General features: G+C 41.5%; 2 protein-coding genes across 7 annotated transcripts in view; both read left to right on the plus strand.

The window, feature by feature from the left end:
• Positions 1–8,366, plus strand: part of sipa1l3 (signal-induced proliferation-associated 1 like 3) — a 100,831-nt gene extending 92,465 nt beyond the window's left edge. For 2 of the 3 annotated variants that reach the window (XM_053622686.1, XM_053622687.1), the window contains 9 exons: positions 21–133; positions 364–812; positions 1,096–1,317; positions 1,469–1,631; positions 1,865–2,057; positions 3,017–3,166; positions 3,816–3,942; positions 4,327–4,408; positions 4,507–8,366. In XM_053622686.1, coding sequence (XP_053478661.1) covers positions 21–133; positions 364–812; positions 1,096–1,317; positions 1,469–1,631; positions 1,865–2,057; positions 3,017–3,166; positions 3,816–3,942; positions 4,327–4,408; positions 4,507–4,650 — 1,643 coding nt within the window. In that variant the 3' untranslated portion in view covers positions 4,651–8,366. The other variant, XM_053622688.1, reaches the window with a different exon arrangement.
• A 3,058-nt stretch (positions 8,367–11,424) lies between these two features.
• qpctla (glutaminyl-peptide cyclotransferase-like a) lies at positions 11,425–20,689 on the plus strand. Of its 4 annotated transcripts, XM_053622727.1 has the most exons (8): positions 13,028–13,145; positions 13,302–13,694; positions 14,436–14,582; positions 15,040–15,333; positions 16,350–16,511; positions 16,611–16,710; positions 18,528–18,644; positions 19,855–20,689. In XM_053622727.1, the coding sequence occupies exons 2-8, from the start codon at positions 13,455–13,457 to the stop codon at positions 19,998–20,000; spliced, it is 1,206 nt and encodes a 401-aa protein (XP_053478702.1). In that variant the 5' UTR covers positions 13,028–13,145; positions 13,302–13,454; the 3' UTR covers positions 20,001–20,689. The 4 variants fall into 4 exon arrangements, with proteins under 4 accessions (XP_053478701.1, XP_053478704.1, XP_053478703.1 ...); XM_053622726.1 differs by lacking the exon at positions 13,302–13,694 and having other exon boundaries at positions 11,425–13,145; XM_053622729.1 differs by lacking the exons at positions 13,028–13,145; positions 13,302–13,694 and adding an exon at positions 11,425–12,553.
• The last annotated feature ends 347 nt before the right edge of the window (positions 20,690–21,036 follow it).

Here is a 21,036-nt window from a genome sequence, read left to right on the forward strand (position 1 = left end):
TGTTTGTGTGTGTGTCACAGAGCCCATGTGGCATGTTGCAGCTCCGTCTCGGAGTGCATCCGGGGGCGGAGCTCAGAGGCGACAGGCTCGGCAGGATTTGCAGGGGAAGGATTCGCCAAACCGACACTCAAAGGTGAGAGGTCTTTCCTGTTACCATAGAAACCATGCTCTATTTCAGATCACCATGTTCTATAATAATATATGACCCTTTGCCCTCTTTTCTACTTCTGCACTCATGTCTGTCAGATAACTTAATGGAATTGAACTATTTTATTTTCATAGTTGTGAAGTTTTCATTGAATGATAACCTCTCTGTCTGTCTGTCTGTCTGTCTGTCTCCCTCTCTCTCTCTCTCTCTCTCAGGGCGAGACGCAGTACTCCAGCCACTCTAGCAGTAACACTTTGTCCAGTAATGCCTCCAGCAGCCACAGTGACGAACGCTGGTTTGACACCATGGGTGCTAGCACCTCCGGTGCCCTCAGTGACCCTTGTGATCCCTGTGACCCCGACCCCATGGGGAAAGGAGGCTCTAGCGACAGTGGCATCGACGCCTCTACTCTGTACGCACCCGCCTCCAGCAGCAAATCAAGCAAACTGAGCCGGAGTCATGCGGGAACGCCTCATAAGAGTCTTCACTCTTCAGCCACCTACAGCGGCCTGCACGAGCTCTCTGCCCCTACAGCCAGAGTGGGGGAGGGGCTCCGGCGAGAGTCGTCACCCGTCATAACCGCCTCAGCCAATCCAAGCAAGAGTTACCACACGCGCACCTTCCCTCCACCTGGCTCAGCCAGCACAGACAACTTCAAACCCAGGTGAGCAGGAAGAACCGTTAAATCGACATGTCGGTACATGGCTCATGTACTGTGCTCTTAGTATAACAAATTAGATTTAGGCACTTGCGATTTGCAGTATACACTGATTTACTGTAATCTCATATGCAGCAGAAGTTAAATCTGGTAAAAGTTAAGCGAAGCACACAGTTCTAGAGAAAACAGGATGTCCTTTCAGCTTTGCTTCTGAGGAGGTGAAAAATGTAGATGGCTGAAATATATACATGGTGTGTGTGTGTGTGTGTGTGTGTGTGTGTGTGTGTAGAGCCTGCTACACCCCTCAAAGCTTCAAGACCCCAGCTGTGCCTGATAAGCCCCGGGCTTTCCGATCCTCCACGGTCACGCCCACTTCAGGTTCAGCCCAGCTGTCCACCTCCGCCCCCAAATCCTTATATGGTAAAACCAAGCAGGGTGCATGGCAGCAGGAAGAGAGCAGCACAGCCACTATGACCTCAACTTCCAGCAGCACAGACAGCAACAGCAGCAAGTATGTGTGTGTGTGTGTGTGTGTGTGTGTGAGAGTAATATGTGATGAAAATTCAGGTTTGTTTTATGATGTGAGAATGTATTATCTGTCTTCTGTTGCGGTCAGTTGTTTATATATATATATATGTGTGTGTGTGTGTGTGTGTGTGCAGGCAGGTGGACTTAAACAGTAAGAACGTGTTTGGTCAGCCGCGTCTGAGAGCCTCTCTGAGGGACCTGCGTTCTCCTCGGCGTCCGGCGCAAAAGAGCACCATCGAGGACGACCTGAAGAAACTTATCATCATGGACACACCAGCCGACACACACCAAGAATCTGTGAGTACACACACAAATGAAAAGGCATAGTGTGCTTCTGCCTCTCCGGTTATGCTGTGCCACTGCCTCTGACATAAATTTAGTAATTGTACGTTAGCTAAGTGCAGTCTTTTTTTAAAATGGCAACTAAGAGCATTGGTCATTCTGTGAAGTATTCATTTTAACAGCATCGCTCTGTACGGTAAGCTCCGCCCTACATTTATTACATCACGTTCATTTGTGTGTGTGTTTAGTCTCCTCGGAAGACCCTTCAGCGGACCTTCTCAGATGAGAGTTTATGTAGTGGGCGGAGAGATTCGAGCTTTGCCAGCACGCCCCTCTTTGATGGACAGGCTTCACCCAGCGACCTGCTCTTCATGAGCACACTGCCCACCCGTCGCCATGGCAGCAGCACCAACCATAGCGCCCTGTTGCCCAATAAGAAAGGTGCCTATCTCACGTGCGCTACAATTTCAAGGGTTTTGCTTGTCATAGTAATAGTTTTTGTGAACGCAGATTTAATAATATTAATGTTGTCTTTAAATATATGAGATTTTGGGAGTATCCATAAATTATATTTGACTCATAATACTTTACAAATTATAAGCACTCACCAAAATTCTTTCTCGTAGGTTAAAAAAACAGTATAAATAGAATCATTGTGTAAGTGTCGTAGGCCATTTTTATTTATAGGACAGCATCCCATAAATCCTGTTCTTGTAATTAGGAAAATTAATTTAGTTGCCTTGATCTAAATATCATTTGCATCTAAACCTTTGGCAGGCAGCATAGAGTTATGATAATGTAGAAACATTAAAGGTCCTAAACCTAAAGATTTGCTCACACAGTGACGTACAAGTTTGGCCCATTGAGAAATAATAAATAAATAAATAAGCAGCCATCTAAAAGATCAGACTTTATAAATCTAGAAATTTTAATTCATGATCTGTCCTTGGCTGTTACAAAGTGAAGCTACATGTTACACACCATAATAAAAATGGAATGAAGGGTCCAAGGGTCAAATCACACTGAATCAAAAGGGAATCATTCACCTCGCACTGATCAAAAAGGGAATTATTCACGTTGCACTGAATCAAATTGGAATCACGGACCTCACACTGAATCAAAAGAGAATCATTCACCTAGCACTGAATCAAACGGGAATCTTTCACCTCACACTGATCCAAAAGGGAGTTATTCACATCGCATTGAATCAAATGGGAATCATTCACATCACAATGAATCAAATGGGAATCATTCACCTCCCACTGAATCAAACGGAAATCATTCACATCACACTGAATCAAAGGGAAATCATTCACCTCAGTTACCTCATTTCATGAGTGACCTATATTCAGAGAATGACATTTGTGAATAGCTTCATGCTGACTCGTGTGTGTTTTCAGTGCCATTGTCTGCATCAGAACTGTCTCTGACGGAGGTGAGGGATAAAGTGCCCCCCCTGCGTAGACTTGATCCCGGCCTCATGCCCCTTCCTGACACGGCAAGCGGTCTCGAGTGGTCGAGTCTCGTCAACGCTGCCAAGGCCTACGAAGGTAAGACACGTCTGAGAGAGGAACAGACAGAACACATCTGAGTTTGTACGACTTGCTTTTTGAACCCTACATAGGCTTTTTGAACCCTACTGGACACTGTTTACAAGATGCAGGTTTGTGCAGTTTTTTGCGATAATTACTTTTCTCTTACAATTTTGTAAAACTTTTAAACTATCACTTGATTGGATGTTTGCACTTGTAGTGAAGGAGGAGACTAGACTCCTTTTTAAAGACTAGACACGGGCATTGAAACAATGCTATGCTATGTTCAAACTCGGCCATGTGATCACCAAGATTAGGAGAACATTAAATATTTTCATAGCTCAGCATTCACAAGTTTGTTTTAATGTAGTCGGATACATGGAAGTTCAATGTGTGGTAATTTATCTAGTTTCCTACAAAACAAGGGCAAAACCGTTTACATGCTGCCGGCTGCACGTTTGTTTACTCTGTTGCCTATCACTCTGTAGGACGAGGATACAAATTATTCCCAAGAGAACTTACCGTACACTACACATTCGACTCCAGCTGAAAACTGATCCGCTGGCTGAGAGTTTAGCAACATGGCAGCTGTTTCGGCCGCCATCTTTTAGGATGCTAGAACATAAGATGTATTTTACCAGTGACTTAAACTTGTGTGTTTTCACAGTGCAAAGAGCAGTTTCACTCTTCTCGCTGTCTGAGCCTCATGTTAGAGGAGCAGAACTGAGACCTGTGAGAAGTCCAGTTCCCTTTCACACACCACAGACCACCCGCACTACACCCACCATCAGCAGGTAATGAGGGACGGCAAGACCTGGAGTAGTATGACTTTTTAACATGTATATGTTGGCAATTATATGCAAATATTTAGCTTAACATGGAAAAATTCAGTTATATGCAGAGGAGGAATTACATAAATTTTTCTTCAAAAACTCCTCTTGGACAGCTTATTCCAAATATACAAAAGTTATGTTTGGCAGAAGAAGAGGAGGGGCATTGCATGTTCATGCAGATTTATATTCCTGACATTTTAAAATGTCATTAATAAATAGAAATATTATTAATGTTACTATTATGGCCACTGGTACTGCTGATTTACTGATTGCACCCAGCACGAAAAGTGGAAAATTTTTACAGGCATTGAGTTCTGACTGGTTCTCTGTCTGTCTGTCTGTCAGTGATGAGGTTTCTGGAGATCTGTCTGGCCGACTGTACCACCTTGAGGTCATGTTAAAGCAGCTGAATAATGATCTGGAGAAGGTGAGCACTCGCAGTACTCGCACATAATTTTCACAGTGGCTTGATCTTAGAGTCACTGTATTAATTCTTTTCTCTCTCTCTCTCTCTCTCTCTCTCAGGAGAAGCAGGATAAGGTGGCTTTGCTGGCTGAGATGGCTCACCTGAGGGAGAACAACCAGCGTCTGCAGGAGGAGTCTCTCTCCGCTAGCGAGCAGCTCCGCAAGTTCAGCCAGCTCCTCTCCTCCCCATCAGACAGGAAGTGAACTCTGACTCGCTCTCTATAAGGAGAGGAAGCTAAAATCAGAGGTGGCAGTTAGAACAAGGGAGGTTATGGACAACTCCCATACCTGAGCTGTTCACACACAGCAGGATGTCCTCACTGCCCTTCACCTCACCTCTCTCCACACAAGACTGAACACTGAGACTGCGAAGGATTAGAGATGAAAAAGGATGGAAAGTGCAGAGAGCGAGAGGGAGAGAGAGAGAGAACGAGAAACCAACACACCTTTGAGTCACTTTGGGGCTTCAGATCTTTAACTGGAAGAAGAAAAGACCTACATAGGCATCCCTATTTTTTAGAACTCATGCCAAGTACGTCCCAGCGCCTTGTACGGGAGCGTCATGAATACATTCCCTTCACAGCTATTTTCCCAACTATTGCTTTATTTTTGTAACGGACATGTCTTACCAATCGTAAGCCAGCTGAACAGCTGAAATGTTCAGATCGTACAGCTTGCATTCAGAGAGGCCTATTACTACTGCACATGCAGCTCTTCAGCCAAAAAGAGAGAGGGACTGTGATCCTATGCCGAGACTACACTTCCCAGCATGCAGCACTGTAAGAGCCTGCCAAGGGAGAACATGGTACTGTAGTTTTAAACTGAGGTACAATTCTCTTGGACTGACCCACAGGTATATATATATATATATATATATATATATATATATATATATATATATATATATATATATACAGGTACATGGAATGCAAGAAGATATCAAGATATTGTAATTTAATGTTATAAACACATCAGGGTGCTACCTGTTGGTATGCAACCCTCTGCTTAAACATTGTAAATGATCTTAAAGGAATGGTTCAATGAAAGTACACCAACCAATAAAGGTTGTGCTTTTGTACTTCTCAGTAATGTAAATATCAAGCGATGGACATCACTTCCATATTTCACCCAAAATCCTTTCCATAAACACACACTCTTCTTCATATAAAGGATAAAAGCTTTTGTTTAAAATGGAAGGCATTTGGCACGTGCGTAACGTTCAGCTTCCTGCTTTAAATATTCGACAGGACCAGCTCTTGCTTGTGATAATTCCAAACTGGGGAAAAAAAAGTGATTCTGGCTTTCCAATTGGCTGCCGCCTTATTGAGTTTATTTTTCGATGTTGTTTTTTTAGATTTCTGTAAGTGATGCTATATATGACCTTATACCACAGCACAGCTGAATTCTTAATTCTGATTGGTCAGATGTTGATTATTGTTCTATAACAGTAGCTCTGACAGTAATGCTGGCTGAAAGGCAAATATTAACTCGTTCTAACACGTTATGGTTTACATCGTAACAACTAATTGACGCTTCACTTAATATAAGCATCAAACTATCGATATGATGACGTTTTCTTTAAGAATAAATTTATTTCAAATGTACGGAAGGAGTCTCCGTGTCAGCACGTCGTAACAGTTAGTACGTTTCTCTACACAGGAAGGTCTTGAGCTTTATAATATGAAAAGCTGAGATTTTTTTTCTTTTCTTTTTTTTAAAAGAGAGGACGAATTACTGTGGTATAAGATGAGGGAAACACTTTAGGAAGTGCTGTTATAAGAAAATAATCAGTAATCAGGGTGGGGATGGAATCATTAATCGCACATTGTGCCACCAGGTCGTTGATTATTTTCCTATAACAGCACGTCCCTAAGTGTTCTATAGTTTATTTAAAAGTCTGTGTAAATTTTCTGAACATGTGGATGCAGGATTTTATTTTATTTTTTTCTAAAATTTGGTCATTTTTCCAATTCCCACCCGATATCTATTGCTCCCCTATCACACCACGGCTACTAACGAGAGCGTGAAGACATGAAGCCGGCTGTCACAGGGCAGCTGAACGTTAAGAGGAAAGCTTTATCTGCCCTCTTCCGCATACATGAGTATGCCATCCCTCTCACCCAGCGAGCACGACCAGTTTTGCTCTCTCAGTCCCCCTGGATACAGTTTGAAGCATGTTTATGGAAACAATCTTGGGTGGAAAAAAAAAAAAAAAGACTCTCATTACTTGGCAGCAAACGAAATATCTCTCGGCCGACCGGCTAGGTTTTCGCTGAGCCATTCCCTTAATGACGGTCATATCTAAGCTGAGACACCATGACATCATGTACTGCATGTCCTGTTCTCACAGTGCTGGTTTCTACGTCCTCCAAGTGACACCCTTTCTTAGACACAGAGTCAGTACTTGCGTTATTCTTCATACGATACGTCCCCCGTGTGTACCGTTTCTCCACGACTAGACGTGATTGTAGATCAGTCAGCCCGTCTCCACGTGGTGTTGTGCAGGAATTGAACGCGGAGGCGCATCTCTTCTTAAAGCATCGCCGCCAGTACTGTTGAACAGAGTTACTGTAAAAACACAGGACCAATTCGAGCGACTGCTCATAGAACTGTGATGCTCATCTCAAGTTTTCCCCTTCCTGCGCTTTGGCATCGCACTGTGCGTGTAAACTCCCGTCTTCTTCGTCGAATCGAGACACTGTACGTCTGTATGCAACAGAGACACAACAGCGCCTGCGCTCGTTTAGCACAGCGCCTTCCACACATAATATATTTTTCTATTTACCTCTCAGTTTAGGTGCATCAGGTGACACGACTGTTGGCTGTTTTTAAAAACCGAGAACAAACCGATCCATGTCTGGGTTATGTACTTATTCTGGTTTCCTCATCCCCTGCACTGTCTATAAAGAGTTTAGTCGCTCTTCATGATGCTTTTTTTTAAAAAATTTTTTTGAAAGCATTAGAGCAGTTTATAGAGTTACAGAAACTAAATTAGCGAGTAGGTTTAATCCAGAACAGTTGCTCATTTGCTGTCAGTAGGTACTGTGTGTATATGAGCTTTAATATGGCATATTGAAAAGACGCAACCCCGACTGTCCCTTTAATCTGGTCTAACTGGAAAACATTGTCTCATCGCTCAGGAGCCACTATTCACCCTCGACGGCCTGAACTATTTATTCTATTTATTTTTTGCGTCGGCCAGAGGGATGGTGTTATGTTTTATATTCTATAACTAACTAATAGGAGTTAACACACACACACACACACACACACACACACACACCAGGAGGGAGCTGTTTAGACTGGAAAATACAATATATTAGTACAAAAAAATTCAAGGAAAAATCCACCCTGAACAACTTCATAATGAACCTGATTTACAAGATTTTTTTTCTTTTTCTTTTTATTGCCTTCCCCCCCCCCCCCCCCGTCTGTTTTTATTGTTTCCCCACATTACCCACAATGCCGTTTGACTACTTACCTATTGGTGCAGTGGGGTTCAGCTCTAACGTCATTCCTTACCTGAAGAGATCGATGCAGCAGCACTTTAATCTTTTAGTCTGTCCAGCTCTGACAGATCGTGCTATGTTGGAGTTCTCGTTAATGTGATGTTGAACATCGGTGGGGGTGGAAGTGTGACTAATAGAAGAAGCTCTTACTCTTTTGTTTTTAGGAGCCAACAGCAAAACATGAACAATTCTATCTTGTGTTTTAAATTTTTTTCTTTTTTTTTTTTTCTTTCCCCTCTTTAAGTGCACTAGCAATAACTGGGTCTTCCTGTGACATCGGCGTGGCACACAACTGCTAACTTATACAGCACCAACCATCAGATTTGCACCAGAATCACTAACACATCAGAAATATATCAATATAAACATATATCATGTGCTTCAGGGTGGAGGATTCCTTTAAATCCTAGACAATTTAAAGATGCAACTATATTTTGGTGTCTTGTTTTGTTTTTTTGTTTTTTTTATTTTTTTATTCAGGTTGTTTTTTTTAAAACTGAAACTAAACTGGACCATTTCAAAATATCTCATCGTAGATAAAATTAATTCTAGAAATACGATAGAGCCTGTTACTCGTGTAATATCCCCCTCCATTACTGCTCGTTATCATCGTCAGCCTTCTTCCTCGCTAAACGCCAGAATCAGGTCATCCTCTCCTCACCAGCTACGTGTGTGTGTGCGTGTGTGTGTGCCACTTCAACACACACACTCACGGCCTCGTGCGAAGCTCTGCGTGCTGATTATACGCACCATCAGCTGTCTTAATTCTTTAGTTTGTTCAAGGGTGGAGGTGTTTTTAATGTCTTATTTGATAAGTAATCTACAGCTAGCTGAACCTGTGCACCTGAGTAAATCATTAAACTATAGTCCAGCTGTAAAACTTGCTGTCGTATGTGTAAAGATTCGGATTATTTATTTTGAATATACTCTCTCTGTCTCTCTCTATCTCTCTCTCTCTCACTGTGTGTCTCTCTCTCTTTCTCTGTGTGTGTGTGTGTCTTTCTCTCTGTCTCTCTCTCTTTCTCTCTCTCTCTCTGTCTTTGTCTCTTTCTCTCTCTCTCTTTCTCTCTGTCTCGCTCTCTCTTTTGACACATCAGCCATTTTTCAGTGAAAAAAAAAAAAAGGAATTTTGGTTGATTTTTTTTTAAAGTCATATGTGACATGTTTGATTTCTGCTCTTTTGTAAAATGCTCGTTTTCCTTGTTTGGTTTTTTTTAATGATGTGTGTTAATTTTGTAATGTTTAATTTTCTTTCTTTTTTTTTTCTTGTATGCTGCCCTTCTTAGTTTGATTTATGCCTCGTAAAATCTGATAACTGATTAATCTTTCAGTTTCTTCTGGGAACCTCATATTGATGAGTGTACATTTAATAAGTGTAAATTATGTTTTCAATATTTTATAAAAAAAAAAATATATTAAAAATATTTCTGATTGAACCTTTTTGTTTGCATGTGTGTGTGAACATCAATGTGAACACCTACAGTGCACTTTGAAGATTTTTTTTTTTCCCTCGCAAGAAAACCTAATGTGTTTTTTTTTTTTTTACGTGTCTAATGTTAAATGAACGCGACGGACAGTCGGAGAGGAACGTCCAGTCTACATTAAAACCTTTCACTAAATTAAGATGGCTGTATGTGTTCATTTCAGTGAAACTTTAGCAAATAAATCACGTTCACAAAGTGACCCTGTGAAAACTGAAAATATCCACAACCAGAGTCACTAGCATGCTTAATGCCATCATTAATCAGTTCAAATCTGAACTCCCATTTAATACAATCATACCTTAATAATATGCAAATATTAGGCTATTATAAACATCATATTATCCAAGTAACTTTTTCCTCAATAATATTTGAATAATGTTTGTGTTTAAGAGACTGTTTAAACCTTTATATATATATATATATATATATATATATATATATATATATATATATATATATATATATATAATTTCAAAATATGTACAGTACTATGACTATGCAAACATCTTGGGTACTAAATAAAAAAATTATAAAGAGCATTAAACTGTACTAAACTAAGCAAAGCCAGTATTTGGCATGGCAACCCTTTTGTTTAAAAAAAAATAAATAATTTTTTTTTTTTTTTTTTTTTTAAACAGTTGTCTTAGATACACTTTGTGCAGTTTTATAAAGAAATTGGCTTGGACAATCTTCCACACTTCCATACTTAGAGTACTTCTGATATTTGAGTGCAAAACCCAGCAGCCTTCATTGTTTCCTGCCTAGAGATAGTGGGCCGTTACGTAATGTTACTTTCTTTACTGATGTACAAACATTTTTCTGTAACATTATATATTTGGTTGGAAAGGTACTGTTTGGTAAATGTTTATATGAAATGTTTTCGTACTGAAGTCATAAAATAAACATCTATAACAAAATTTTTACAAAAAAATATAATGAGTCTAAGACTGTGTATCATTCAGAAACAAGCGTTATTGTAGCTTCACATTCACCAATCAGTGGTCTAGATTCTGACATCCAGTTTTTTAATTAGAACAAGAACTTATCAGTACTATCATCAAGTTCATGTCTGGATGCATCACACCACCCGGTCACGGATTCTTTTCCTGCACACCCTGTCGAGTTTCATTGTTTACAAAGGGCACAAAACTGTTCATGATCTTAATATTGAGAAACCATGAGCCCTGTTAGTAAGCAAACATACGATTTAAAACAAGTTGAATGGAACATATTGAATTGTTAATATTCCAAAGTTTTAATAACTATAAATAACACCTTGGTTATTTTTAGGACATTCAATGTACAGTCCCCCGCTGAAAGTATTGGAGCAGCAAGGCTAATTCTGTTGTTTTCGCTATACACGTGCATCTCAAAAAATTCGTAATATTTCCCGTAATTTAATTCAAAAAGTGGACGTTTCATATATTCTAGATTCATTACACGTAAAGTGAAATATTTCAAGCCTTTATTTTGCTTTGTTGTAATCTTGATGATTACGGTGTACAGCTCATGGAAATCAAAAATCCTGTATCTCGAAACATTTGAATAAAGAATTTATAATACTGAAAGGTCGACCTGAGAAGAGCTCCAATCAGCTAATTAACTCAAAACACCTGCAAAGGTTTCCTTAAAACATGGCACCTTTTGTTTAAACTCATTTTTTCAAGTGATCAAAAATACTGGAACAATTTACTTTAAACAATGCTTTGTTTAAAGAATAAATAGCTCTGAACGTCTGCTCTTGGTTTTAGCCTTCAGTTTCACCTGTGAAGACTGCATTTGTGGTTGAAAAGGATAAACAGACATGAAGATCAGAGAGCTGTCTATGGGAGAAAAGCCAGCCATTTTGTTCCAGTACTTTCAGAGAGGACTGCATGTGTGCGTTTTTCTGCCTCCAGAGCTACAGTGATGGACAGCAACCTCCTCATCAGAGTTCAACCAATCTTTACTTCATATTTATTAATGAGAATAATTCATGCTAATCTAGTTAGCAGGCTAGTTAGTAAACTGATACTAGCTAGGACTAGTAAGAGCGGTGTTATGGTTACTGTGTGCACGTCATGTTAGCTGGTTTATTTTATTATAGTTTATTTTGTCCCTATCAAATGCCAGCACCAACCTATAAAACAATGTGAATTACTAATCATTTTATAAATATTTCAGATAACTATAAGTGTAAATAACTATTTTAGACTTGCTGGGGCAGCTCATGAAAAGTGCCACTCACTGTATGTTTTATCCTTGTTTTGTTTTTGTTCTATAATTTTTGCTTATTTTAGTTAAGGGTGTTGACTCTAACCCATACCAAAGTGTGGATGTAAACCTAGCAAGTTATAAACATACACTGAGTATAAAACTAATATAATAATAATGACAACAAATCCCTATAATATCTTTAAGACTGTTAGCACGTTCACCGCACACCTCCAGGGTCGGGGGTTCGATTCCTGACGTGGCCCTGTGTGTGTAGAGTTTGCATGTTCTCCCCGTGCTGCAGGGGTTTTCTCCGGGTACTCTGGTTTCCTCCCCCAGTCCAAAGATATGCATGGTAGTCTGATTGGCGTGTCCAGAGTATCCGTAGTGTATGAATGGGTGTGTGAATGTGTATGTGAGTGTGCCCTGCAATGGATTGGCACTCTGTCCAGGGTGTCCCCAGCCTTGTGCCCTATGCTCCCTGGGATAGGCTCCAGGTTCTCCGCGACCCTGTAGGATAAGCGGTATAGAAGATGGATGGATGGATGGATGGATGGACCTTTTAAGAGAATTATAGCTGCTAGAGGGCGCTTTACGTGACATGTAGTTTGCTTCATGGGGCTAGTTGGATTTGTAGTTTACACATATGTTTATTGCATTTATGTAATTACTACAAAGTATGTCGTTCTGGAAAAAAAAAATTAATTCAATGGTCAATTATATATAAACCGCTAAAAAAAAAAAATCCAGTGAAAATGATCAATCGTGATGTTTACTTCCGCCTGAGATGACGTAGCCTGTAGCGATTCTCTACGTCACGGGGAATAGAAACCCGGAAGTGTAGCAGTGTTCAGCAGACTGTCAGATAGACAGAAGTGTACAGTCAGCACGGATAATGCCAAATGGCCGGTAACATGGGTGGTTTGTGTCTTTATTTACCTAAAGCTTCTGTAACGCTGGGAAACTGTGCAGCTGGATAACACACCGCGTGCGGGTCAAAGTTCACAGCCGTTTAAATTTTAATACTTCTATTTGTGGTTTTTTTTCTTCTTCTCTGGTGTCATGTGCGATTTAACATGGTCGCTATGGAGGCGTTCGTTGGAGGGGGTTAGTGTGCAGCATTGCAATGCCACGTCTACTTCAGTGTGACTGTGGTGTTCACTGCGCTCGTGCACAACAACAACAACAACAACAACAACAACAACAATAACAACACACATCCCGCGCGACTTCATTTTTAACCCTAAAGTCATCTGAGTCAACGGAAACAATGGCAAAAAGTGGCCGGAGGACTCGATCTGCACAGATGAACGGTGGCGGTGGTGGTGTCTCCGTGTCCGGTTGTGCGCCGAAGGGAGCGTTTCGCGCTCGTGCTTTCCGGTTATGGCTGTGGCGCGCGCTGCCGCTGATCCTGATCCTGCTGATGCTGATCCTGATCCTAGGCTCTTACTTGTGCAGCTACCCCGGCATCACTGACAGCCCCAAACACAGCGCACATCTGCTTAAGGACAAGGTACATGTGCTTGTGTGTATTTCAGATTGAACTCTAAAACACACCATTGCAGATACTGAGATGTTGAACAGATTGTATGCTCTGTTACACTTCCGAACTTCAGTGCTTAAAATCCAGTACCTACAAATGCAAAATACAGTGCTTTATCCTGGCCAGGGTCATGGGGATGTGTCCCAGGAGGAACATTGGATGCAAAACAGGAATGCAAACCCTGGATGAGATGCAAGTCCATCTCAGGGCACCATACACACACATTCACACACTCATTCACACTTTATTTAGAGTTGTAGGTTCACCTACTTTTAGTCAATGTTTTGTGCTGCCTCCCTTTGCCAAGATAACAGCTCTGAGTCTTCTCCTATAATGCCTGATGAGGTTGGAGAATACATGGCAAAGGATCTGAGACCGTTCCTCCATACAGAATCTCTCCAGATCCTTCAAATTTCGAGGTCCACGCTGGTGGACTCTCTTCTTCAGTTCACCCCACAGGTTTTCTATGGGTCACAAGTCAGGGGACTGGGATGGCCATGGCAGGATCTTGATTTTGTGGTCAGTAAAGCATTTTTGTGTTGATTTTGATGTATGTTTTGGATCATTGTCCTACTGAAAGATCCAACCACGGCCCATTTGAAGCTTTCTGGCAGATGCCGTTAGGTTTTCATTTAATAGCTGTTGATATTTGATAGAGTCCATGATGCCATGTATCCTACCAAAATGTCCAGGTCCTCTGGCAGAAAAACAGCCCCAAAAGATTAGAGCCACCACCATATTTAACCGTGGGCATGAGGTACTTTTCCATATGGCTACCTCTCTGTAGTCTTTAAGAATGCCTTTGACAGAAAAAGAACCTACTGAAATCATTTTCATGGCTGGATCGGGAAGCTGTCGCAAGGTTTCAGTGGACTTTAACAGGAAACTTGGCGAGCACATCACACACACGACACTGTTGGCAAACTTATTAACAAATTAAAAAGAGACTGGTAGTGTTGCGGACCATCAGAGAAGTGGACAGCCACGAACATCCACCAATGAAGGGATCCCTCGCCAATGGCATCCTTACTAATACTTCAGTTCTCACTGGCTCCGGATGACTTCCTATAGCGTTCCTTCCTGTATATTTTGCTAACATGCATGCCGTAGGTTTGAAATGTTGTCTATTATGGGTCTTTGGAAGTCAAATTAATGTGATTTGAACTCAAATTAAGTGCTGTCGCTGCTTGCCTTCAAATCAGTCCAAACCAGCTTTCTCTGATTCACAATGGTATTTCTGCTCATCCTCTGTGTTTGTAGTTCTCCCACATGCCCAAGAAGTTACCTCTGGCCCAGGTACGCCAGCTTGCTGATCAGGTGGATGGTGCTCGGCTTTGGGAGACCCACCTGCGGCCCATGCTGATCGAGAGGGTGCCGGGTACAGCAGGCAGCAAAGCTGTTCTCCAGGTGAGACACCAAAAGCTTTACCTTCACCTTCCACCTCGTTAACTTCCTATAAATTCCTATCTGCATCCACCACCTTCTCATCTCCTCTCTTATACTCAAGAGTCTTTACTGGAGATCCTGGCTATCTAATGCAAACAGAAATCACCCAGAACTCCAGCCAAGTTCTCTGAGTTCTCCTCACCTTTGTCAGTTCCGCAATCATTCTACATGTCATTTAGCTGAGGGTGTGGCGTGCGTCAGGAATAGTATTAAGCTCAGATCTTTTCTCTTATTTCCTGCTGTCGAGGTTTTTGTCCATTACTTAGATTGCAATTTTCTTCAACTCCAGATCTCTCCATAAATTCCAGAAACTTAGAGCAGCAGAGACCTAAGAGATCTCGAAGGTCATTCTAGATTTATGACTGCACAAGTGACTCACACTGACTGCTGTTCGCTCCTCATTCTCTTATGTGTTCAGCACATCGTCTCCCAGCTGCGCTCCCTCTCTGCAGGCTGGATTGTAGAGGAGGACTCATTCCAGTCATCTACTCCCAAAGGACCCGTGACCTTCAGTAATGTGCTTGCCGTGCTCAACCCCTCTGCGCCCCGCAGGCTCCTCCTTGCCTGCCACCACGACTCCAAAATCTTACCTCGAGACCCCAAAGACCCACAGCGAGTGTTTGTTGGGGCCAGTGACTCAGCCGTACCCTGTGCTATACTGCTGGAGCTGGCATCAGCACTGGACACACAGCTTAGAGCTCTGAAACAGCAGGTAAACTATAGCAGAATATGATCAGTAGTGAACACTGTAAGGATCTGTATGGGAAATATTGTGATGTTGGATATGTCAAAATTAAGGTGAAAGTAATGGAAAGTAGTTGTGATTTGTGATACTGTTTTTATTGCTAAAGTAATATTATTTAGAAACAGTCCCATTGTGCCTGTTGTCCCAATACAGGAGGTGTGGCCTCTGTTCCTGTCAATCACAGTAAAAAAGGCAGAGTAGCCATGCTTTTTTTACTGGAACTCCCAGGTACAGTGGCCACACCTCCGTATCTGTTAGTCCCATTTAAAGAGGCGCGTGGTCTCTGTGTCTATTGGTTCCAATAAAAGAGGTGTGGCCACTGTGGCTGTTAGTTTCAATGAAAGAGGTGTGATCTCTGTTAGTTTCAATAAAAGAGGCGTGGCCACTGTCTGTCGATTACTATAAAAGAGGCGTGGCCACTTTGTCTGTTAGTTCCAATAAAAGAGGTGTGGCCACTGTGTCTATTGGTTCCAATAAAAGAGGTGTGGCCAATGTGTCTGTTGGTTCCAATGAAAGAGGCGTGGCCACTGTGTCTGTTAGTTCCAATGAAAGAGGTGTGGCCACTGTGTGTGTTCTTAGCATGTTCTCTACAGCTTCGTAGCATGCTGTCTGTGTACATCTTTTACCTATGTTTTGGAGACCAAATCATCGGAAAACATGAAATTAGTGACCTTGTGGACGAGAAATGTTTCACACAAAAACTAAAAAGAAAAACTAAAAGGGCCAGAAGATATAATTGTTTGTATAGGCATAGCCACATTTAGCCACAGTGAAAGGAAAATTCATTAATGCTAGAGTGTGTGTGTGTGTGTGTGTGTGTGTGTTAACGCAGCACTCACAAAGATAACCTTGTTGGGATTTGTAAACACAGCACAGTGCTGAGTTGACTGTTCTGAGCATTCTCATATCTGCTCAACTAAATTCACATTTCCTCTGTTCACTCTCTCCTCTCTCTTGTGCAACCCGTCCTTCCCTTCCTGCAGAGGTCTGCGGTGACGCTGCAGCTCGTCTTTTTCGACGGAGAGGAAGCGTTTGAGGAGTGGACCGATACAGACTCTCTGTACGGCTCACGTCATCTGGCTGAGCTCATGGCCCACACGGCTCATCCTCCAGGCTCTACACACACCACACAGCTGCAGGCAGTGGTGAGTAGTGAGGCTACAAACCTCATATGTAATATTCAGACAGTGTTTCATATCGTTTTTTTACAGGAGTACATACGCTTTGTCTTGTGTGTCTTTCAGGATCTGTTTGTGCTGCTGGACTTACTCGGAGCTGTAGAGCCACTGATTGTCAATCATTTCGATAACACTGCACATTGGTTTGATCGTCTTATCGCTGCAGGTCAGCCGTTTTTCTGTCCTCACGTTCTCTCTTGCTTTATAAACACATCAGTCAAATACATGGAATTAAACTAGAGCTGCAACGATTGCAATTTTCTTGGCCGATTCCGATTTCTGATTTTTTTTTTTTGTAAGTATGACCTGCCAACACCGAGTTCTTTCCACTTCCGATTTTCTTTCTAAGAGCTATAATTGACAGCATATACAAACAAAAATCTACTTTTCTTCAGCGCAAACTTTTATTTTCATGATAAAAGAAATAATTAAACATATTAAACAATTTCCCCCAAACTGCACTAAGTTATAGGATCTTCTCTCACGTATACAACTCTCCAATTAAAATACTCTGTGACTGGAAAGAGGTAGAAATAACAATTCACTGAAAATGAGTTGCTTTATATAACAAAACAGATGTCATTTTCCACTATGTTTATAAATGGATCTTTTTCCTCTTTTTTACTTGTCTTTCAAAAGTCCAAAGATTACAAACCTATGGACAAAACTGAAGTGTACAATACTCTTCCAAATAGTAATGGGTGCAGTTAATGTGTAGCACATTAAGCTCACGTTAGATGTCCAAATATCAGTTGTAAAACTGATCGCTGCTTCGGGATCGGCTTGTAACAGGCTGCGTGTGTGACATGACACGTCACATGACACGAGATTAAACAACTCGGGCATCGCAACGTCGGAAAAGTACCGCCTACTCAGTATTGTGTATTTTGGGCTGAGGAAATTGACTAGATTTCTGAAGCCTCTGTCCTCAACTATGGAGAACGGTTGGTCATCCAGGGCCATGAATTCCATAATTTTCCTCATAACTGCTTTGGTCTTTTCGCTGCTCGTACCAAGGAAAGATAAGAGAGGCTGCTGCCTTGTGGCTGATTCCGAACGTTTTCGTAATGGTTCCCCCACGGTTTACTTTAGCCTTACAGTTATTACAAATTGCCAACTTTGTGTCTTCTTCACTCACAGTGAAGAACTTCCTCGCCAACGACATGTTTACATGTGGCTGTGACGTTATTGCCTGCATCGCTGGCAACAAAACGGACCGGCTCGGAATCGGAAAGACGGGAGACTGACCGGCCGGTCACAGGTCCGTGCCGAGCACGCGGAAAATCAACTGATTCTAGTCCCTGGCCGGTCGATCGGTGCATCTCTAAATTAAACAGTTCTGCACTTTAGTGTTTTCCTAAACCCAAAATCAATCAGAACTTACTTGGTCATTGCAGAACTTTCCAAAGTATAGGACACAATTAATGTGTTGTGCATTTTATTCCAAAAAAAAAAACAAAAAACAAAACCCCGCTGATTGTTTTCCCTGAAGAGGTCAAGAGATCTAAAAGCAAAATACAATGTAGGTTTTGCTTTACAGTGTGGAACATTTTCCACATGCTACTAATGAAAAGCAGTACCATTTGTGTATTGTATTTAATGTTTCGCTCGAGCATGGAGTCTTCTTCACACGCTGTAGTGTAAGTTGCATCGATTTGCCAGGCAGTTCTGTTTACGGTAATGACACTGTGTAATAAAAATGACAACTGTGTGATTGAACTCCATTTATCCATCACTTTGAGTGTTTTATTCAGTCTTTTAAAGCAGACACAACATTAGGATGGTGCAAAACCAAGAACAGGACAAAAAACGTCTTACCATCAGGAAATTATGGCAGTTAGTGAAATGCTCAGGAGGATTAAATGAAGAAATACTTTTCAAACACTAGTGCTTTTGGTGCTCTAGGTGTCTGGCAACCCTGTAGCCTTGATCTGCCTCTTTAGTTAGGAAAAATAATAGTCTCTGCTTTTCTCATTGTTTTAGAGAGGAGGCTGCACCGCCAGGGATTACTGTCCTCTCATCGTTCAGAACAAAACTACTTCAGGAAGGATGTTTATCTGGGACCAGTGCAGGATGACCACGTACCGTTCTTGCTTCGAGGTGAGTGACGACACACAAAAACACACACACACACACTGTGTATTGCTATGCTTGTGACGCCTTTCATAAAAACGCTAACAAACTTAATCTTATGGTAGTGAAAATGACCTAATTCAAACCTTAACTCTAAAGATATCAGTGTGGTGTTGATGTGAAACGTTTGCTGAAATGTTGTGAATCATTGATTGCAGTATGCTGCACACTTATCTCCTGTGCTTATGGCTCACTTTCAGTTGATTCATCACTTTACACATAAAAAATTTGTTCCTTCGAGATAAGCAATTACGATGCTGTCTCCTCTGATATCTATGCGGGGGGAAAAAACTAAAACTCTGACTGGTCAAAGTCAGCCTGCACTGACTTTTATATGGCTGAAGTTTTTATCTGAATAGATTGACAATTCAGACAGGCTACAATTAAGTAGTTGAGGATTAAAGCTGCATTCGATTTACGTCAGAAACTCGAAATTCCGTCATTTTCAACCTTTGTGCGTTCATGCTACAAAGTGGTAGAAACCATGGACGCCTCCCTGTTTGTCTTTTGTTAGCAACAATCTATCCAGCTACCCATGATCCTCCTTAAAACAGCGAAGAATCAACAAGCGAATATGTCTGTATTGTTACTTTGTTTACTGCTGATGCTGTAAGCAGCCATTTTGATTTGATGTCACTTGCTGGACCCAGGGTTGAGGAAACCGTCCTCATGTTTACGAGTAGGAATTCTGATTTGATTGGGTGGTTTGTTTTTTTCTCTTGTCGGAAGTTATGAGTTTTAGTCGAATGCGGCATGACGGCCAGTAGTGGCAGCGCTGGGATTTGAACAAGCCAGATGTGACATTGACAAGCAAAATCAAACCTGAAACGACATGAGGAAGAAACCTCAAGAGGAACCAGACTGAAAAGGAAAGCCATTCAACCATCCTATACTTTGTGACACCAGATAGTGTGATTTATAAATCCTTACAGTATACAGGTGTAGAAGTAATAAAGGCAAACAGGACTAAAAGTATGTTGAAATGATGTTCAGTGTGAGTATATTGGGAATGAGTCCTGTCATGAGCACAGGACAAAAGAAGGTACAAATCTGCAGCATCCAGGTGAGATTATCTGCTTAAGAAAACGGTTTTTAGGGTATCCTTGTACGACCATCCACAGCAGTGGACAATGACTGCTCTAGGAACATTCCTAAACATGTCCATGCCATCCCGCAGGTGTACCGGTGCTGCATTTGATCTCTACACCATTCCCTCCATTCTGGCACACGCTGCAGGACACGGAGGAGAACATGCACCGACCCACGGTCGAGAACCTCACCAAGATCCTAGCCATCTTCCTGGCTGAATACCTGCACCTCTGAGATGACTCAGACGCTCGTCTTAAACACAAACACGTATAGAGAGACGTTCTTTATGTACATATCGGAAGATAGCGATGATGCATGACCTCTTGGTCACATACAGAAACAGCTTCAGCTGTGGAAGTGTAGTACGATTATTTTAAGTTTTTTTTTTTTTTTCTTCTGTCTGCTGAAACAAGAGCCATAAACACACATGCTTTGGCAGCCGTTTCAATCAGTATCCATGTGAAGACTTTTGGTCCACAGACATGCAGACTGTGGTGAGCCTGTACATTTGACTTACTGCATAAGTTTGAGCCATTAATTGCTAACCTGTTGCACGTGCAGTGCTGGTTAGATTTGAATGTAACTTAATAATAAAAATGTTGTTATTAAGCTTTTAGCAGGACCTGTGAGACTGAGAGGGACATCATATTTCAATTCTAGTGAAATGGGAATATTTGGAGCAGGTTTTAAACTGACTCTCAGTACCAAACTCTACTTACTGATAGACCATTTGCTGTTGCCAGTGCCTAATCTGGAACTGTTATGCATGCATTATGCATTATGTTTCCACTTCAATTAGTTACATTGGAATTGAGGGGGGAAAAAACTCCAAGGAACTGAATGTGAGCTAGACTAACGCTAATGAAACTTTCTTTGAGCAGCTACACACTTAAAATAAATAGCAATAAAACATCTATGTCTTATCTTCTGTGTGATTACTGTCTATGATGATTCCTTTGTGCTGTGTATTGACTTTAACTAAAGCCCTAAGTAAAATGTTGCCACCTCACAGCTTCCAGGCTCCCAGGTTCGATCTTGAGCTCGGGTTACTTCCGTGTGAAGTTTTGCTCGTTCTCCGAGTATCCATGTGAGTTTCCTCCGGGTTTTCTGTTTTCCTCCCACCTCCCAAAAACTTGCCGGTAGATGAATTGGCTATGAAGAAGAATAGAATTAGCGTGTCCCAAATGGTAGTATGTTGAAATGAGTATCTCAGAGATACCCGGAGGGTCTACTATTTCTAGTAGATTTTTGAACTATGGCTCCGTGGACA

Source organism: Ictalurus furcatus, chromosome 4 (genome assembly GCF_023375685.1).
Source record: "Ictalurus furcatus strain D&B chromosome 4, Billie_1.0, whole genome shotgun sequence".
In the NCBI taxonomy this organism is placed as follows: domain Eukaryota; kingdom Metazoa; phylum Chordata; class Actinopteri; order Siluriformes; family Ictaluridae; genus Ictalurus; species Ictalurus furcatus.

Bases quoted from the DNA above. Each gene is read 5' to 3' on its own strand.
- qpctla (XM_053622726.1), top strand. From the start codon at position 12,903: ATGGCAAAAAGTGGCCGGAGGACTCGATCTGCACAGATGAACGGTGGC. The intron at 14,583-15,039 runs GTGAGACACCAA...TTATGTGTTCAG, and splicing joins GCAGCAAAGCTGTTCTCCAG to CACATCGTCTCCCAGCTGCG. The intron at 16,512-16,610 runs GTGAGTAGTGAG...TGTGTCTTTCAG, and splicing joins CCACACAGCTGCAGGCAGTG to GATCTGTTTGTGCTGCTGGA.